The 20,380-nt window shown below is 52.1% G+C and overlaps 1 protein-coding gene across 1 annotated transcript; it reads left to right on the top strand.

The window, feature by feature from the left end:
• The first annotated feature begins 14,633 nt into the window (after window positions 1-14,633).
• LOC119107301 (uncharacterized) lies at window positions 14,634-15,650 on the top strand. Its single transcript, XM_037230725.1, has one exon. It carries the CDS (start codon window positions 14,634-14,636, stop codon window positions 15,648-15,650), a length of 1,017 nt encoding a protein of 338 aa, XP_037086620.1.
• Window positions 15,651-20,380: the final 4,730 nt, after the last annotated feature.

Below are 20,380 nucleotides of genomic sequence, written 5' to 3'. Positions count from 1 at the left end.
GGAGCATGGTGCCGCGTGTCTGTGTTGATTGGCACCCCCACGCTCGGTGGTGAGCGTTAAAATCGCCCAAGATAAGGCAAGGGGAGGAGATTTGAGAGAAGAGTTCGAAGAGCTGGGCGGCGGGGAGTGGGTTATTTGGGGGTAGATAAAGAAAGACGAGAGTGAGGTCAAGTTGTGCGATTTTTACGTAAATTGCTGTAATATTCAGATTAGTATAAAAGTGTACTCGATGGTGCAGTAGATGGCTGGACAGCGCCCTGCCGCCACGGCGAGGTGTGTCATCTACGTTATCGGTTGGAGGCAATAATTTCGAACATTAAAGTAGTTCGTAGAATCAGGATCATTAAAAAAGGTCTCTGGAATAGCGGCAATCAATGGTTTATGTTTGATGATATATTCTTTGAATTCGCTCCAATGGGATACTAGGGACCTGGTATTCCATTGGAGAACAAATTCATTAAATGGAGTGTTCATTTTCTGGGTAGGGGGGCGAGGCCGTCTTGCTGCCCGTGCAGCGGTGCGGGAGCGCATTTGGGCATGGCCAGCGCGGGTCCGTTTGGAGGGGGCGGGGGAGAGAGAGGGCGGGCGGGGCAGGGTCCTCTCTCAGGGGACGGGGAGGTAGTCCGACTCGACCCTGACGGTTCTGCCCCCAGAATGGTCCGGGCGGAGCCAAGTGATCAAAAATGTAGTCAAAAAGTGGTAACATGGTTTTACATCGTTTGCAAGTAACACCAGCTTGCAATTTTTTATTGGCATCGAGAGATATAAGTTTGGAACGTTTTATTACAAAAAAACAGCCGTTTTCAAATTTTCCACATGTATTGCGTTACACGTGTATTTACGCAGAATTGCATTGCCGTTCTATGGTGTGACTTAAACTGTCCAGTGCCGATTGGCTTTCAGTTAGGTACAACCAACGTGAAATTGTGTTGAAAAATGGCCATCTCGTGCAAAACGCGTCAACGGGCAGAGAACATGAGTCCGCTTTGTACCCGCGCTTAAGTTGCCATTGGCTCTCATTTGAGACGTAAAAAACCTCCGATTCTGAATTTTGACTTTTTTCCAACAAATTGGCCGGGGCGAGATTTGTGTTCACTTCGATGTTGACAACAACGGCACTAAATGTATCTTCCATCATTGTGTATCGTCTGCACGTGGAGGCTGCTTTCAAACGGAGCGGGTCTCAGAAACAAAACCACAGAAATTTGCGCACATGAAGAATGCTGTATGTTTCCAGCGGTCCAATCATGTTCTGTTATAAATCATTAGACGAGCAATCGCACGGCAAACACGATGTGTAACTTAAAAACCAACGCATATATGGTTTTTAAGTTATTTCAATAAAACACTCACAAACGGCGCTCGATTTAGGTCTTGCAATGCTGTAGAAACTGTTCATATGCACAGAAGCACTTGCCGCTGCAGTTACACACTAAATGTACCATGCCCTTTTATTGTGCACTGGAAAATTTGGTTTGGAAAATTTTCCTTTTTTTAATAATGGTCACGCCCAAAATTTGTGGCATGACCCGGTGGCCAAAAATGAAGTCGACATGTGATAACATCGTTTTACATCGTTTGCAAGTAAAAACAGCCTTTTTTCGTTGGTTCGAGAGATTTAAGTTTGCAACATTTTGCTGCCCCAAAAACGCCCGTTTCGAAATCCTGCACAGGTGTTGCGTTAGACCTGTTTTGACGCACACTTGCCTTCACGTGGTATGGTGTGACATAAAGTGTCCAGTGCCGACAGGCTTTTAGTTAGGCACAACCAACGTGAAATAATTTATTCGACGCGTAATCACACGGGGAACACGATGGTATAACCTAAAAAAGGAACACATGTATACTTTCTAAGTTATTTGAAACGTACACTCAGTAGCGGCGCTCAAAGTGGATTTTGCAATTGCTGTGGAGACTGTTGACATGCACAGAAACACTTGCCGCTGCACTCACACACTAAATCGAACATGCCATTTTAGTCGCGTTTGGAAAATTTTCCAATAACTTAAAGACTATACGTGTGTTAATTTTTTGATGTTACACCAACGTGCTTGCTATGCGACCCGCTCCGTTTGAAAGCATATTGCACGTGCAGACGATACACATTGATAGAACAAACATTCCGTGCCGTTGCTGTCAACATCCAACTGAACACAAATCTCGCTGCGGCCGCTTTGCTGCGAAAAAGGAAAAATTCAGAAACGGACGTTTTTTCGTCTCAAATTAGGGCCAATAGCAATTTCAGCGTGAGTACAAATCGGATGCATGTTCTGTGCCGGTTGACTCGTTTTGCACGAGATGGTCATTTTTCAACATAATTTCACGTTGGTTGTACCTAACTGAAAATCTACCGGCACTGGACAGTTTATGTCACACCATAGCATGTGAAGGCAATTTTGTGTCAAAACCGGTGTAACGTAACACGTGTAGAGCTTGAAAACGGCCGTTTTTTTGGGTAGTAAAATGTTCCAAACTCATATCTCTCGAACCGATGAAAACAGAAGGCTGCTTTTACTTGAAAACGATGTAAAACCATGTTATCACTTGTTGACTGAATGTTTGATCCCTGTGTGGTGACCAGAAATTTTGGGCGTGACCAGTTTTGTCGAAAGAAATGAAAATTTTCCAAACGCGAATTTATCAGTGCAAAATGAAAGGGCATGGTCCATTTAGTGTGTAAAAACAGCGGCAAATGTTTCTGTGTGTGCAAACAGTTTCTACAGCAATTGCAAAATCTACATCTGGCGCCGTTTGTGAGTGTTTTTTTTTCAAATAACTTAAAAAGCAAAGAGGTGGTAATTTTTTAAGTTGCATCATCGTGTTTGTCGTGCGAATTACGCGTCGAATGATTTATAATACAACATGATTGCACCACTGGAAACATACATCATCCTTGATAGGCGGAAATTTCCATGAGGTCACGTGCGGACGATACACAATGATGGAACAAGCATTCAGTGGCGTTGTTGTCAACATGAAAGTGAACAGAAATTTCGCCGCGGCTACTTTGTTGCAAAAAAGTCAAAGTTCAAAATAGACGTTTTTTTCTTCTCAAATGAGGGCCCATAGCAAACTCAGCACTAGTGCAAATTGGATGCATATTCTGGGCCCGTTGGCGCATTTTGCACGACATGACCATTTTTCAAGAAAATTTCAAGGTGGTTTTACCTAACTGGAAACCTATCGGCACTGGACAGTTCATCTCACACCATGGCACAGGATGACAATTCTGCGTCAAAACAGGTGTAATGCAACACCTGTGTAGAATTCCATGCGGCTGTTTTCTGGGTACTGAAACGTTCCAATTTCATATCTCTCGAACCAATGAAAATAAAAGGCTGCTTTTACTTGGAAGCGATGTAGTACGATGTTGCCACTTGTTGACTACATTTTTAATCACCCGGTGATGACAAAAAGTTTGGTCGTGGCCATTTTTGGAAATAAATATAAATTTTCCAAACGCGTTTTTTATCACAGAATGAATGGGCATGGTCCATTTAGTGTTTAAACGAAGCCGCAGGTGTTTCTGTGGATGCAAACAGTTTCTACAGCAATGGTTCATTTAGTGTGTAAATGCAGCGGCAAGTGTTTCTGTGCATGGAAATAGTTTCTATGGCAGATGAAAAATCTACATCGAGCTCCGTTTGTGATTTTTTTTCTTCAAATAACTTAGAAACTGTACATGTGTTAATGTTTTAAGTTACACTTTCGTGTTCGCTGTGCGAATACGCGCCAAATGGCCTTTAATACAACCTGATTGCACCACTGGAAATATACATCATTCTTGATGCGCGCAAATTTCCATGGTTTTGTTTCTGAGATCCGCTCCGTTTGAAAGCAGATTACTTGTGCTGACGATACAGAATGATGGAACAAATATTCAGTGGCGTTGTTGTCAATATGCAAGTGAACACAACTCTCGCCGCGGCCACTCTGTTGCGAAAAAGTCGGAATTCAGAAACGGATGTTCTTTCGTTCCAAATGAGGCCCAAAGGCATCTTCAGCGCTAGTACCAAATGGATGCATTTTCTGTGCAGATTGACGCGTTTTGCACGAAATGGCTATTTTTTAACATATTTCCACGATTAAATGAAAGCAGGAAAAGCAAACGAAGTAGAGCGATCCGTAAACAACAGGCTGGTGACTATGAAAGAACCAGCCGAAACCAGGATCCTTGTTCTCGTTTACATACGGAGGAATTGGAAGCCAGAAAAGAACATTAAGAACTAGACAAGTCTGCGAAACTGGAGATCATACTGTAAAAGAGCATAACCATAGATAGTTGTTTTGTTTTCATGGGCAAGCGCCCTCAAACTTCTTGAAACAACCCCGTGTTCATTTGGTTTCAATGCGTCGGAATATCCGGTTACATGCCAATACTGAAGACATTGCCGCGACATAACCACTTCATTCAAATGATAGGTGATGTAATCAAGCTGCGGTGCGTTATCGTTGAAGCTGTGTGCTGAAGTCCTGCTTTTTGCAATGGGCAAAGAAAAGCACACCAAACAGTCATTTGCGTCCCCTAATGCCACGGAAAATTCATGAAAAACGTAAACACGAGGGGAAACGGCTTGCTCATATCATTATGCCCATCATTATGCCACGGGAAACTCAGAGTAATCTGCTTCGGATGGCACTGTGCGGAAAGACTGCAGCTTGCAATTCCTAACCTTTGCGATATAGTAGAGCTTATTGCCAAAGCATGACAGGTGTAAAAAACCGTAACCATCCGTAGCATAACATGTGGAACGGATGTGCACACCAACCGTGCTCGGCAGATTTTGGAAATACTTGTTGCCACTTCGCTCATATTAACATATTATATCACATGTTATCGACCGCCGTCTTCGCTGACGATTTACCTATCAGCTACGCTTGAGTAGCAGGTTATGCTATTGCATTTCAACTCGAGCAGAGTGAATACGTTGTCCCTAGAATTCAACCGCAGCTCTTAATAGGAAATTTCGTCTGTACAAAACGTCGCTGATAACACATTTACTGTAAACATCGCCCCTCTCGCAAGAAAACGCATAGGCAGGAAACATGCACCATCTGTTCAGTGATTGCCATTTCGCTTCCGGGCAGCCTTTACCTTAAGCCGTTGGCGGTACGCAGCAGATACCCGGTGGCCAAGTGGAAGTGACTGAGCTGGAAATCCGCCACCGTGCAGAGCCTAGCCGTTTTAAGGCAGCTCAGACACCGTCGTGAAGGACAGCTGAGCAATGTCGCCAAAGAACACGGTACTAGACACACCCGACCCCCTCGGACAGACGTCTTCTACTGAACGTATGCAATGGCCAAGATAACATTCCCCCCACGTCTCAACGCCTGGGGCATTTATGGGTTCTATTATGCCCTGCCCGCCGATCTCCCCAACTTGCGGTTCCCTTGAACATATAACGCGCCGCGTACCTCGAGCAACTTCCTCAGCTTCCCGCGGGAAAGCTTCGGTAAAAATGCGAGGAAGAAGACTGCGAGTGGACCAAGCACGCGCTGCGTGGCAAGCATTGTTGAAAATTGTCCGACATTTAAATTGGCGTCTGTTTCGCATTCGTCGTAGTCTAGGAGCGAAGCCTCCGTCATCGCGCTCGGCGACTGAACGCGGCATTTGCAAGACACCAGCAGATGAGTATCATCCTTGAATATGGAGAAGTGTGTTCGTGATCAGGGGTCTGTTGTGAAGACGCTCCGCTAGATAGGTGAATACTGACTATCCCTTGATCATGGCCAAATGCATGAACTGCCGTAAGCCGTTTTAAGCTTTAACGTGAAATTTTGCATTCCGCAAGGCCGGAATAATCGCACCATTGTATCAAATGTTGGAAGAGTTCCGACTGGCGGGGTGCCGTCGGTGCGTGCAACCGTGCCACATCGGTTTAACATGCGGAAAGCAAAAGTTGAAAATTGGCGCAATCCAGCGAAATGCGTGTCGGAACCCTATTCGTAGCTGCTCAAGATTCAGAGCACGCTCAAAGCAGATGTCAGGGTTCCATGACGCATTCGATGTACAGGTGCGCGTCATCTTTTGGTACGCACGCGGTTACATTTAATCACATTTCTGTCATATTCTCATTTTTGAACGTGTTAGTTGTACGAAGACACATAGCGACAATGATCGGTTAATGGGCTGCCGCGCGATCCAAGTCCGTTCCATGGTGCAATTGTGACGGGCTTTGGACAAGCGCAGACAACGCGGTGAACGCTGCAAAGGCCCCAGTCAGACCCACGCTGCCACCATACTCGATTTTTGTGGCATTTGTCCCGCTTATGACAAACATCACATCAAGTTCATTTTGTGTAGGGCGACCATATTTACCTGTGCCTGGCGCACACGGGAGGATTTTAAGGTTGTAACCCAATCCGAGGTGCAGGGGGCGGAGGAGGCGCAGCATTCACGTGTCGACAATCAAAGGGCCAGGTGCGGATCACAGGCTTGTATCGGTCCTGAAACGTCGCATGAACTATCTTGAAAATATCGGGAGAATGTATTTTCCGGTAGCCTCTGTTTCAGTTGCGGATTATGCATATACAGTTAAACACCGAGCCACCCGAAATACAGTGATGAACATTTTTTTCTCGAGGTGGGGAGGGGGCTTTTCTAGGCTACGTGGCACACATCCCGCCCGGCCGACTCGTAGGTACCGGCTAGGCTGCGGCCTGACTAAATACATGCAGTGCATGTCCAGAGCCGACAATAGTGACTGGACGGCCAAATGCTCCTGAGTTTTCATTGTGACCATAATTAAGTTATGATAAATATATATTATATATATATATATATATATATATATATATGCTTAACGTATCATCAAACAGCAAATGTGGCTCATTTCACCTGTCACACCCCGAAGAGTCCATGTAAGCGTGCAAGAGAGCCAAGTGAAAACTTTTCACCGCCGCCCCGGGATTCGAGCCCGTTTGTTCGTTTTTAGTATCACGTAGGCGTTCATTATATCTGAAACGAATAGGGCGCATGGACTCTCCGACATTGACTATGTACCTCACATGTTTTCGCAGAGTTTACACTTAATTTCGTATACCACGTTTTTCGCGTGCAAACCACCTGAAACCCAGGCATGCATACGCGACGCCTATCGCACCCCGGACACTTGGCTTCGAGATAAGATGTTTAACTAGAGACTTCTTTAGCTACTCGCCGTTCTTCTAAGCTATACGTCCGCGTTTGATTTTCTAACGGCCTTTATAATGGAGCATACAAAAATGGTCCACATTTGAACACACTAGTGCCGCTAGAAAGCAGGAACAACCGCACAACATTAGAAACGGAGCTGTTGTCAAGCGCGCCAATTCTGTTATAATTCTGCACAGCGAATCTGCGCATCTAACTTCCACTCAGCATAGTATAATCCGTGACATGCTCCTAGGGGTCTAAACAATTTATTAAGTGATGAAAAAGAAAGAAAGGGCATACACACAAAATATGGTCTTTGTTGCTGGGCAATGGATATTCTCCACAACCTTTAGGTACAATTTTGAAAGAGATCAAAACATTTAGAGCACGTGGGGGGATGGCAGGAAACGGGAAGACGCCCTGTCAACCCATGGATTTTTGACACTGCCTTGCATAGAAAAGCGCTTGCTTTTGAAAGGCAAACACATCGTCAAAAAATCAAACTGCGCGTATGCATAGCTTGGGAGAACAAGGAACTAAAAAAGCCTGCGGTGAAATATGATATCTCGAAGTGTAACTTCCCCATGCGCCTTATTGCTTTCTGCGAGATGCGAAGCGAGCAGCGCTTGCGTCTGCGCGTGGTGGCGTCATAATCTCTCATTCACAGTTCAAAGTTGGGAGTCAATCAGTGGTGGAGGTACGGGGGGGGGGGGACACAGCACCCACAACCTAACAATTAAAGGGCCAGGTGAAGATCACAGTGCTGATGAGTTATATTGTCCGTTCGATGCACAGCATGAACTTAACGAAAACGCATCGTTGTTCCGGGATCGGACTCGCTACCTACCCGTCGCGAACCTAACACCTTCGCACAGAGCTACGCATCATCACGTGCTGCGGCGCCGTGATAACTATACAATGAAAAACTACGCCAGCAATGTCTGCTGGCGATTGGAGGTGCTGGCTGGCCGGCGGCTCAAATTTGCTGGATGTGATTTGCAGGGAGCTTGGGAAGGCCGCTAGTTATTGGGTTATGCGAGATGCATCGGGCCCAGTTTTAGTTTTGGCTGTTGATTGGCGGAGAACGCGTGCGATTGGTGGCTTGTGTTTGGCTTTGGCAGAGAGGCGGCCTGAAATTTACCATCGCGCCGTCTGCAGCCGGCGCCACGTAGCAAATGCGGGTATCTTTCAGTCTCTTGTTTGAATAAATAACCACATGGGAAAATGGCAACATGCTAAAGTGACGAAAACCCCAATGACAAAATATGGAAGAAACGACAACCATTTTGAAAAATCTGCAATCTCGCTTCTGTTGTAAGTGCGAAGGGTGCAGCCAAACGATGGTGGCATGGAACAACAAATTTCGATGCAGGCGTGTACTTTCCTATTCAGCTGTGACGCTTCCGCCTGCCCTCCCCCCCCCCCCCCCGAACATGGGCAAAAGCCCTTTCCGCCTTTGGTAGAAATATGGACGAAATCCGGGGAAATGCCGGTATTTGCGAAACTTTGGTGGTAGTTTCATGGTCCTCTGATAACACATTTTGGGAAACTACGCCCCTGTTCCGACTTGATCGATTATAACAGTTTTGTCCAGCACAGCACTCTTTGTCAATAAACGGCCCTTTCTTCTTTCCTCTTGCCGTAAGGGGCCACGAGCTGCCACGTAAGGCTGACGTCTGCCATCCGTAAGGGTGTGGCTGAGGGTAGAGCCTACTGGCCTTATTACTTCCTTCTGTCTTTCTGTATCTTCTCTTATCGCCAACCCAACAGCACTAACCTAACAAGCAAAGTCGTTTAATTGAAATACAATAGATGCACATTACACGGTAGTATGAAAAGAAACAATGGCTGACTTGTCTTAAAGCTATGCGAAGTTGCCAGAGAGTTAAACATACTTGATGACTGGAGCCCTAGAAATAACCAAAACTGTCATGAAAAATATTCGCCCAAATGTTACTATCTAAAAAGGTGTTCAATACGCTTCACAGTCTGCCGAACAGACCGTTCCGTGGTGTCTACAGAAGAGCGCGAAGTACAGCAAACAAAGATTGGCCGCGGGTCGATCGAGGCGGCACAAGGAGAAGAAACAGCTGAGCAAGATTGGAGAGTCCACTTTGCTTTAAAAGATGTTTCCCAGAAAGAGCAAATCGTGCTGCACTCTTTGTGCTGTCAGTAATATAATTTTGAAGTGATGCAGAAGGCTGACATAAGACAGAGGAGCTGTTCGCCCGGACATTGTAACCAAATAGGAAACTTGTGCTGCACTCGATCGACCCGCGCTGTGCGAGAGCTGGCCGTCCCCGTCCGTCCGTCCCTGGTTAGACCCACAATATTCGAAAGCCGGTTGCATTTGCAAAATACGCGGTCATCACTGTGCATTGGCTGAGTTTCGACCTGTTGGTACCGGCTCTTGCCACGCTTTTAGTGCTATTATGGTTTGTCACCATGTCACTGACTAGAAACGCAGTTTTTAGGATATTTAAAGAGTTGGCTTGTTTGCTTCTGCAATCAAAAGCCCAAAGCACGTAAGTTCAATCTGAAGGATTCAATCCGCGTGACGTCGGCGTCATAACGGGTCACTTATTTGACACGATTCTCGGTACGTCAATGCACCATTCGTGTTGAAAGGCTCTGCGAGAACGCATGCCGGATTTGCTGTTGGGGCAAATGTCAAGTTTCTACGTCATGCTTATAGCCACTGAATTTAGCTCGCCGCAAGCGAAATATATTTCCTTGCTTTACCTTGCCTTAGAGTGATTTGCCATTTAACAGGCAATGGAACCCAGCGCCCAAACCGACGCGGAGTCCTCTGTTCAGTATTGGTGGTTACCCCAGAAACCCCCAGAGGCGCGTCCAGAGCTCGGACCGACCCCTCCCCTCTCCAGGCCCCTATTTTTGTTTAGCATCATAAAAGCCTCTTTTTTGTGATCATTGCTCGCCGACTTTTGGCCCCACCTTAAAAAGGTACTGGATGCGCCTCTGGAGCCAGATCGACGCATGCTTCCCTTCAGCTGGCATTTCAGAGCCCATCTTGCGGGCCGTTGTCGGTTTTTCCCAGCCATTACGACCCCTGGTTAGACCTTCGGACTCTTCCATAGGTTTCTTGATCGCTGTTCGCGACTGGAACGTGGGGCCCCTCGGACTTAATGCGTCTGTGAGGAGAGGGTACACTCCCCAGTCTCTACCCCCCCCCCCCCCCTCCTCCGACCGCCCCCGCTGTGTACACTGCTGTGTAGAGATTTCGTAAATATATTGCCGCGCTGGATCGGCAGAATCGTCGGTTGCCGACCACCACTGGCAGGTATTTTTCATACATGCGTTTCTAGGCAACTAATGTAAACAATGTGAACAGCAGCGCTGACAAATTCCGGTTGGTTCATCTTATTTCACGACATTCTGGAGCACAAGCGACATATTGAAAAATGCCTTTTACGTCTGCCGATTGCCATCTGATAGCGTAAGGCCGCAGGGTGCTTGCTCCCTCGTTTGTATCCCATTATCTCCGCTTCTAGAATATGTGGTGCTGGAGTTGTCTTCAGAGCTGTGACACCTTTGTTTCTGTTACGTGGCAGTTCCTTAGATGTGAATTTCATGTACTTTTCCTATCTCTATCTCTATGTCACTGAAGGAAGTGTGTGTGTGTGTGTGTGTGTGTGTGTGTGTGTGTGTGTGTGTGTGTGTGTGTGTATGTGTGTATGTGTGTGTGTGTGTGTGCGTGTGTGTGTGTGTGTGTGTGTGTGTGTGTGTGTGTGTGTGTGTGTGTGTGTGTGTGTGTGTGTGTGTTTGTGTGTGTGTGTGTGTGTTTGTATGTGTGTGTCTGTTGGTTCACCTGCGGGCCAAACGTTCAGAAGTTTTTTGCATGAGACTTGCCCACGACAGAGACCTACCGGCTGCGCTTGACAGAGTTACGTCAAAATTCTGCATTTCGCAAAAATGAATGCGTGCAGAGCAAAAACAGAACGCCAAAATCCTGCAGGATTGACACAGGCGACCCCGATTTTGCGACTCCGGCCGAAGGCCCGACACGCCTCGCTTTCCGAAGCCGTATCTCGGTAACCAACGGTCGCAGCGACATGCAGTTTGCACGGTGCAATAGAGCATGGAGTGGGCCATCGCAATCAGATGCGTTTTTGGCGCCACGTCATGTTGTTGTTAACAAGATCAAATCGGCCGCTTTTGATGCGTTTTTGCGTTGACCGTTGTATCCCGGCACGGCAAAAAGGCAGATTTCTGAATTTTTGTTCCCAACATTCCCAACTGAAGCGGCTACATGTTCAGTTTGCATTGGGAGCTTCTACAAAGCACCGTTGCGCTGCAACTTGCAGGACAAGTTGCAGGATGCCAAGCTATAAAAAACGGCGCCGAATACAAGCCGCTACTGTCAAAACGATGCGTGATCTGGTGTTGAAACTTGCCTCAGTGTGTCGGCCAATTTGTCCTGTCTCTAATGCACCCTTTGGTTGACCGCATTTCAAAAACTGTCGCTGGCAAATGAGCATAGACTAAGGGGTTCCATGACGACTTTGTCGTCGCGACGGCGGCAGGCTGCTGTCCTGACTCCAGGCGTACGTCCTGGGCGATAAGGGCCAAAATGGGCGTTCGCGCGGCGAGCTTTCAACTTTGTTCATTAAGCCCCGCTTTACATTAAAGAAGAAGCAATGTAGCTTGCCTTCAGGCTTTCTGGAAGTTGGCCGGGAGACGGCGTGGGGGGGGGGGGGGGGGCGCTCCGGGAGCGATCTCGGTCCAGGCATGGCGGTCGGCGGTGCGCTGCGCGTTGCGGTCGCCGTGCGCGCACAGGTGTCGGTTTTGTTGCGACGGGCGGAGTTTGAAAAACCGAAGCCGAATGCAGCCTGCCACCGTCAAAACCATGCGTGATTTAGCTTTGAAAACCACATAGGCGTGTTGGCCGGCTCATTGTCTCTCTTGACCCCACCTTTGCTGATCGCATTTCTGCACATGTCGTTCGTAAATGAGTCTGGATCGATGGGTTACACGGCGGCTTATTGCGCCGCGGCGGACGGCGGCGTTCGGTGTCTCGGCCGACGCCGGAGTTTGCTTCCAGGTTAAACGGCCGTCTGATGACGTGTTAGCTGCAGTAATTTATTACCTCCCACTGATTATGTCATCTGGCACTAAAATCTCGACAGCAATGGGTTACAGCCACGACGCGGGTATGACACCAGAAGGTGTACGGTGCGAAAGGGTACGGTCACACGTGTCACGTGCCACATGCTTTTTCTTTCTTCCACGGGCTTGCAGGTTGTGTGCCACATCTCGGCTTTCTGGTGCTACATTGGCTGTTTTGGGTTTCTGATTCATTTGATGATCAGGGTGTGTATTTCGGTGATGTAAGTGTCGAATCTAGATGGTAGTTAAGTTAATGTTCCTGAACGGAGTGGTGATGTCTTACTGCGCACAATCACGGTGCCTCCGTGCTGATCTCCTTCCGTTGTGAAATGTGGCGCACCTCGATCGCCGCGGCTCGGACGGCATCCTTTCGGCACCGGCGAGCGATCGCTGTACAATAGTCCGTGCTGCGGTGTGATGCTTCAGTCGGCGAGGATCATACGCATCAAGAGTCAAGCTGCATATCGACGTCGGCTGGAGGTAAGATGTTGGCGAAATAAGTCTGATGTTCACCGATTAGCAATGCCCTTGTTCCTCAATTGGATAATGCGAAGCTGGAGGTAAGTCGGTTAGATCCGGGCGAAATAAGACTGATGTTCGCCGATTGGCAATGCCGTTGCTTTCCAGCTGAGCCCCCTCTCCCCCCCCCGCGCCAACAACAGAAATGTGTCGTAGCGCGCAGCGGTATTCCATTCGGTGTGGCACGTCAGAAACAACCCGCTCGAGGTTCTGTCATGGCCATGACCTTTGCCTGTTAAAATCCTTGATGAAATCGTGCACCGCACAACGTACAGTGTCATCTAGCGAGGTAGGAGGCAACCCGTTTTCAGTGGCGCCCTTTATAACGCAGGTTGTGCCTCCTGTCTGTGGTGCTGCCTGCATCCATAGACAAGGCCTGTTCCCTAGCAATTGAAATGACGATATTAATCAATCACGTGCTGTGATAAGCCAAAGAATCATTTGTAGGACAGATGGTCGATCAACTCGACTGGATTCTTATTGATACGATTTGCGTAAATTTTCGCTCGCGCCCATGGCGTGCAATTATCGCACATATGGCGTGAATGTTGCTCCGAGTGCGGGCGCCATGTTACCGAAAACCCGTGCAATATTCTGTCAGAGCCACGACCTTTCATATGGCATGGCTCTGACAGCACAATGGCTGACCAATCACATGCCATTGTTGATATGCCATTGCTTTCCGATGAATACTCGGCGTGTGAGATACGTCAAGAGAAGGCTCCACCTACCGCATTAAGTGTAAATATTGCATGCGTTAGCTCTGCATTTGATCCTTTCCAGGCGACGGCCGATGTGGCAACCGGCGAGCATCCCGCTGCGGCGGCGGCGGCCGCTACCGCCACCGCCGCTGACGCCGCCGCTGCCTGCGCCTGTCCGCGAGCCTGGCGTTGCGGCGGTGGGTCCGCAGCCCGAAGCCGTCGTCACGGCCCCGGCGCCGCCCGCTGCCGATGCGGCCGCCGCCTCGGGGCCGCCGCCGCAGCCCGCGACTAGAGCCAAGCGGCGCCGGGATCTCTCGGCAGATGGCGAGGAAAAGGGCGGTGAGGGCCTCAGAGACGGGACCGGAACGGACGAGACGGCTCTCCATCAACGCCGCAAGTACAGCTTCTGCCCGGCAACAAGAGGCATCGCTGGAGCGGCAGGAGCGGAACGCGCGGAACGCTGCCCGCCTTATCGCTGGCCGGCAGGAGGCGCGGCAGCAACGCGCCGCGCGCCGGGCAGCGCCGCACTATGCCAGAAGCACGTTTGTGGCGCCGCCCGAAATGCAGTTGGGCCAGATGGAGGTCGTGTGCGCCCACTGTCGCGCGCTGCGCTGGTGACATGAGTCGCCCGGCGCCTGCTGCCGCGACGGCAAAGTGGCTCCGCCTTGCCACCCGCCGCTGCCTGAAGCCCTGTGCCAGCTGTTTGAGCCGGAGTCGCCACACTATCAACACTTCGTCACCAACATGCGGGCGTACAGCAGCGCGTTCCACCTGGCCAGCATTGGGCTGCAAGGAGGTGCATCAGCCGGGCTGGAACCCGACATTCACGGTGCATGACAACGCGTGCCACCGTGTCGGCAGCCTGTTGCCGGTGGAGGGCGCGCAGCTCCAGTACCTGCAGCTGTACTCTTCGAGCAGGGACTGAAGGCGCGTGCCAAAATCTTCACCACCTTGCAGCCGAATGTCATGCGGCTGCTCCAGGGCATGCTGCACGAGTGCAACGCCTACGTGCGAGGCCTGCGCTCGGCGATGGAGCTGCTGTGCGAGGCCTGCTGTTCATCACCGTGACCTGCAACCCGCTGTGGCCGGAGATCACCGCTACGCTGGAGCGCCAGTACCTCGGACAGCACGCTCAAGACCATTCTGAGATCATGTCGCTGGTGTTTCGCCAGAAGGTCCGGGCACTGATGACGACACTCCGGCAAGGCGGTGCCCTCGGCCGCGTGCGCGCCTGCATCTACACCATCGAGTGGCAGAAGAGGGGCCTGCCGCACGCGCATATCGTGCCCTGGCTGGCGCCGGAGGACATGCCGCGTCCCGAACAGCTGGATCACTTTGTGCGCGCCGAGATCCCGGACGCCGACGCCGAGCCGGAGCTGCACGCCATCGTCACCACCAAGATGGTGTACGGACCGTGCGGCACCCTCCGTCGGACGGCGCCGTGCATGGTGGACGGAGCGTACAAGAAGCGGTTCCCGAAGGCCTTCCAGTCCAACGACACGGGATTCTCCCGGTACCGGTGCCGCGGCCAATGTGGCGGAGGACGCACGGTGCAGCTCAACGGCTGGCCGGGCGGCGCCGTCGACGTCGACAACCGGTGGATTGTGCCCTACAATCCGTTCCTCAGTCGCGCCCTGGACGGCCATGTCAACATGGAGATCATCACCCGCGCCGTCACGTGCATACGGTACGTCATCAAGTATGTCATTAAGGGCGGAGACCAGGTGATGTTCCCGGTGTCGGCTGGGGACGAGGTGGTGGACGAGATCGCCACCTACCAGCAGGGCCGCTACCTGAACGCCATGGAGGTAGCGTGGCGGCATTTCGGCTACCCTGTCCACGAGCACCAGCCGCCAGTGCAACACCTGTCCGTCCACCTGGGCGGCGACGACCAACCGCTGCGCTTCCGCGCCGGCGTCAGCCCGCGTCAAGTGGCGGAGGACGCTGGCGCCGACACCAAGCTCACCGGCCTCTTCAAGCGGTGCGCGGAGGACGAGTTTGCCCGGACTCTGCTCTGCCACAGTGTGCCGCGCTACTACACGTGGCAGACGGGAGCTCGGTGCTGGCGTCGGCGCCACCGAGGCACGCCGGACGTTGCCGGCATCTTCGCCGTTGAAGCCATCGGCCGCGTCTACACCGCCAGCCCGCGCGCCGGGGAGGCGTTCTAACTGCGCCTGCTCCTCCACAACGTGCGTGGGCCGCGCACTTACGAGGAGCTGCGCACGGTGGATGGCCAGGTGAGCGCCACCTTCAGGGGTACATGCTCGGTACACGGCTTGCTGGAAAACGGCCGGCACTGGCACCGGGCCATGGAGGAGGCGGCCGTCGTCGCCCTCCCCCGCCAGCTGCGGCGGCTGTTCGCCGTGATTGCCGTCGAAGGCCGTGCCAGTTGCGATCTGCTGCGACTGTGGCACACCTTCCGGCACGCCATGTCCGAGGGCGTGTGCCATCGGCTGTCGCAGGTGGGCGGCGGCGGCGGCGTCGGCGACACCGACGAAGCCGACGGCAGTAGCGGGAACACCTAAGACACCGAACACGAACCTGGCATGCGGCTCATCTACGACGCGACCCTGCGCCTCATCGGTCGTCATCTGCGCCGCCTCAGCGGCCAGAGGCTGGTCGACGTCTGCCTGCCGCAGCCGGCCGGCGCTCCAAGCCAGCCGGTCGCCGAGAACGGCGGCGAGGCGCTGGGCCGCCAGCGTGCGCACGTGACCGCCCGCCTGCCGCTGCTGACCGACGAGCAGCGCCTCGTCTACGACGAGGTCATGCGACGGCTGGACGCGGGCGACGGTGGTCCCATGTTTCTGCAGGCACCGGGAGGTAAGTAAGCAACCGCACTTTCAGAAGCGCAAAGTTTTGCGATTGCATCACGCCATCTGTGTCGTCAATGACGTCCGCAACCCCGCAGGGGCACCGGCTTCGGCCGGTATAGGAGACTAGCGCCCCCTCTGGTCCCAGCTCCGGTAACGGGTGGACAGCGCAAGCTGTTCCTCTCAGGGCGTAGCGACCCTGCCGGTACGTGAACTCCTGCTCTTTGTCCCGCGCCGCTCCCTCCACATTACCCGCACTCCCGCATCCGGCCCTATCACCACTCTTCATTCTCGCTTTATCGGGGTCACCGTGCCCCCTCGCCCACGTCCCCGGGTTGATCGGATTCTGGTGGCTGAGGGGCGCGTCGTGCGGGTCAGTCACGGTGCGTCCCAACACTCCACTTTGGCCAGGATATCCGGGGGCGTGGGGGACCCGTGGGGCCCCACACGGGTCTAGCGACTTGTCGCTCGCGTTGCGGTTGGGTGCTCCTTGCTTGGGTGCTGGGTGGTCTGTGTGGGTCTCCGCTTGGGGCGCCTGGCAGCACGCAGCGGCTTAAGGGGTCAAGGGGCGGCGGCGCTGAACCACGGTCAGGACGGGGAGGGGTCTCCCCGGTTACACCTGGCCGTGTGGGAGGCGTCGTTCGCCCCGTGTAGCGCCGGGGTAGCCTGGCGGCACCACCACCCCCTGGTGAGTGGGTCGTCCCCCAGTTGGGCTCCGAGGTGGGTGTGGAGCCTCGGTGTCGCACGCCGAAATGTTACATGCATCACAACTTTTATCTAAATAAAAAAACACCCGCACCCCGAAAGAGGGGCAGACTGAGGCTACAGGTGGTATTGCGTCAGCGCCTACCCCTCGAATCTTGATTTTCTGAAGCACAGAGAAGTCGCTGTCGTCCCTTTCGCCTTTTCAAAGGCGAAATGGGTGTGATCATTTTGGAAAGGCACTTGTATCATGATGTTACTGGCGTGCACCTGAGGCCGCCCGTGCTCGCGCCGCCAGTGCTGCTGCACCTTGGTACGCCGTTGCCCCGACTGGCGGTGTACTGCTTGGGGCGCCGCCCACCGGGGTCGGCGCCGCCCGCTCGCCTCGCGGGTTAATACAGTTGCCGCCTCGCAGCGTTCGTGTCTGGTCTGGGCAGGCAGAACACGTAAGACTTGAATATGGCGCAGCCGCATTGGACCCAGAGTAAGCTTAAGCAAGCATGAGTAACACAATAATTTAAGCAGTGTGAGTTGTGAAGCGAGTCGAGATGCCTGGATTTCGTCCTCCTGAGGAATTCGACTTCACATCGTCTGAGAGGTGGCCGACCTGGCGCGATTGGTTCGTCGGCTACAGACTGGCATCGGGACTACACAAAGAGGACGGTGACGTTCAAGTAGCTGCGTTGATTTACAGTATGGGTCCGCAGACTGAGCATATCTTACCAACATTAAAGCTTACTGCTGAGCTGAAGGAGGATTTTGAAGTTATTGTCTCAAAGCTAGACGGGTACTTCATTCCGAAAAGGAATTTTATTGCAGAGCGTCACAACTTCGAGCTTAGATCTCAAAGCTCAAGCGAGACTAATGAATCGTGCATCAGAGCTTTGTTCTCTCTAGCTGAACACTGCAGCTTCGCTGACGCTGATGAGCGTATCCGAGATCGTCTCATCTCAGGAATGTCTGGCAGGGAGCTGTCCCGTAGAATTCAGCTGAAGTCACTAGAGGAGGAAGTGTCTGTAAATATCGTCATTTCGATGAGGCGTAATGTGGAGATCGTGAACGGCCGTGACAGCTCTGGTCCGCCTGACATCAGTAGAGTTTGTGCACCGGTGCAGCACAGGCAGCCGCGCCGGCACCACCAGCAGTACAAACGTCAACAGCAGCCTTCCACCGCGCAACGGCAACAGCATAGTCGGCGTACCGACTTTTCAACAGCATGCAGATACTGTCGAAGAGTACGTCATGTGTCTCCGGAAGATTGCCCCGCTAAGGGAAAAATTTGTGACGACTGTCAGAAAATGGATCATTTTGCATCTGTTTGTCGCTCCAACGGTGTCAGAGCGATTGAGCGGACAGAGTCCATTGAACAGCTATAGCCGCCCAGCATTTTTGTTGGCGAAGTAGACGAAGCTTGCGCGCCATGGAGAGCTTCAGTCCTTTTAAATGGTCAACGAGTCGCTTTCAAAGTTGACTCTGGCGCTGATGTTAGCATACTGACGCTGAAAACGTACAAGAAGCTGGAACTGCCGCCGCTTCAACATGCTTCAAATACTCTGACAAGTGTTGGTAGCGTGCTAAGAGTAGAAGGAAAGGTGCACGGAACACTCATGTTCAAGAACAAAGCCGAGCCTGAAGTGTTCTACGTTGTTGACTCAGCTGATGATCTCCTCTCTAGGTCTGCTGGCTCGCGCATGGGCGTACTGAGGTTCACAGGTGAAGTCAACGAAGACGTCTTCGGAGAGGCAGGCCTTCTGAAGACAGCGCCGGTCAGCATTCAGCTCCGTGAAGATGCTGTTCCAGTCGCCCTTGCCACTGCAAGAAACATCCCGCTGCCACTGATGAAGCCGGTGGAAGAAGAGCTGAGGAAGATAGAGCATCACGGCATCATCACGTCGGAGACCGAGCCAACGGACTGGGTCTCTGCACTGGTCCCCGCCCCGAAGACGAAGAGCAGCGGTGTCCGCATCACGGTTGACTACAAGAGACTCAACCAGTCTGTGAAGCGACAGGTGTTCCCGATCCTTACTCTGGAGCAACTGACCTCCAAGCTGAGTGGCGCGACGCTCTTCACCAAGCTAGACGCCTCTTCTGGTTTCTACCAGATCCCGCTGGACGAGGCAAGCTCCAAGATGACCACGTTCATCACTCCGTTCGGCAGGAAGAGGTTCCTGCGAATACCGATGGGGATCTCGCTTGCACCGGAGTGCTTCCAGCGGAAGATGGAGGAGATGCTGGACGGACTGCCCGGAGTCATCGTCTACATGGACGGCACCGTGGTGTTCGGAGATGCTGCCAGTCACGACGCACGTCTCGAAGCCGTCATCAGGAGGATCCACGAGTCTGGCCTCAAGTTGAACAGGAAAAAGTGTGAGTTCCGGAGGAACGAGGTCAAGTTTTTGAGGATGAAGATCAGCAAGAACGGCATCAGCATGGACGAAGAGAAGCTCGAAGCGATCCAGCAGCTCCACCCGCCAAAGAATTTCAATGAGCTACGGTCTCTGCTCGGAGTAATCAACTTCCTGGGCCGGTTCATTCCACACATCCAGGAGTGCTTGAGACCACTGAACGAGCTTCTGAGGAATAACGTATTATGGATCTAGACACCACAGCAGCAGCAGGCGCTGGATGACGTGAAAGCAGCCGTCACTTCAGCTCCAGTTCTGGCGTTCTACGATCCAGCACGAGAGGCGGTGGTCAGCGCCGACGCCAGCCGATTCGGCATCGGAGGATGTGTTCCCCAGAATCACGGCTCCGTCTTCAAACCCGTCGCGTTCTGCAGCAGAAGCCTGACTGACACCGAGACCAGATGGGCGCAGATCGAGAAGGAACTACTCTCCGCAACGTGGACGTGCGAGAAAATGCACATGTTCCTGTCCCGACTGCCGTCCTTCGAGATGCATCTGGACCACAAGCCTCTGATTCCGCTGGCTAACATGAAAAATCTCGTGGATGCGCCGATCAGATGCCAGCGCATGCCCATGCGCTTCATGCGATACAACGCCACAGCAGTCTTCGTTCCAGGGGAGCAGCACCTGGTGCCCGACTTCCTCTCACGTGCTCTAGAAGCAGGATGAAATCAGCGCTGTGCTTCAAGAAGACATACATGGATTCTGCGAGAGAATCTTCAGCGATCTTCCCGCCACACCGCAGCGTCTGGTGGAAATCAGCAAGGCGCAGCAAGCAGACGAACCCCTACAGCGCGTAGTTCAGCAGACTCTCTCTGGCTGGAAGGAGGGAGCGAAGCATCCCGACCTGCTGGACTACTTCGCCTCTCGGGGAGAGATGAGCGTTCTGTACCTAACGTGTGGTACACTGCTGATGCACGGGCGACGCATCGTCATCCCTCCCGAGTCTGCGAGATGAAGTACTCACTCGACTACATGATA

This window comes from Pollicipes pollicipes, unplaced genomic scaffold, assembly GCF_011947565.3.
Source record: "Pollicipes pollicipes isolate AB1234 unplaced genomic scaffold, Ppol_2.1 Scaffold_6686;HRSCAF=7923_pilon_pilon_pilon, whole genome shotgun sequence".
Taxonomy (NCBI): domain Eukaryota; kingdom Metazoa; phylum Arthropoda; class Thecostraca; order Pollicipedomorpha; family Pollicipedidae; genus Pollicipes; species Pollicipes pollicipes.
Note: the sequence above shows the minus strand (reverse complement) of the source record. Positions and strands in the feature narration are given on the sequence as shown.

Bases quoted from the DNA above. Each gene is read 5' to 3' on its own strand.
- LOC119107301 (XM_037230725.1), top strand. From the start codon at position 14,634: ATGTCGCTGGTGTTTCGCCAGAAGGTCCGGGCACTGATGACGACACTC.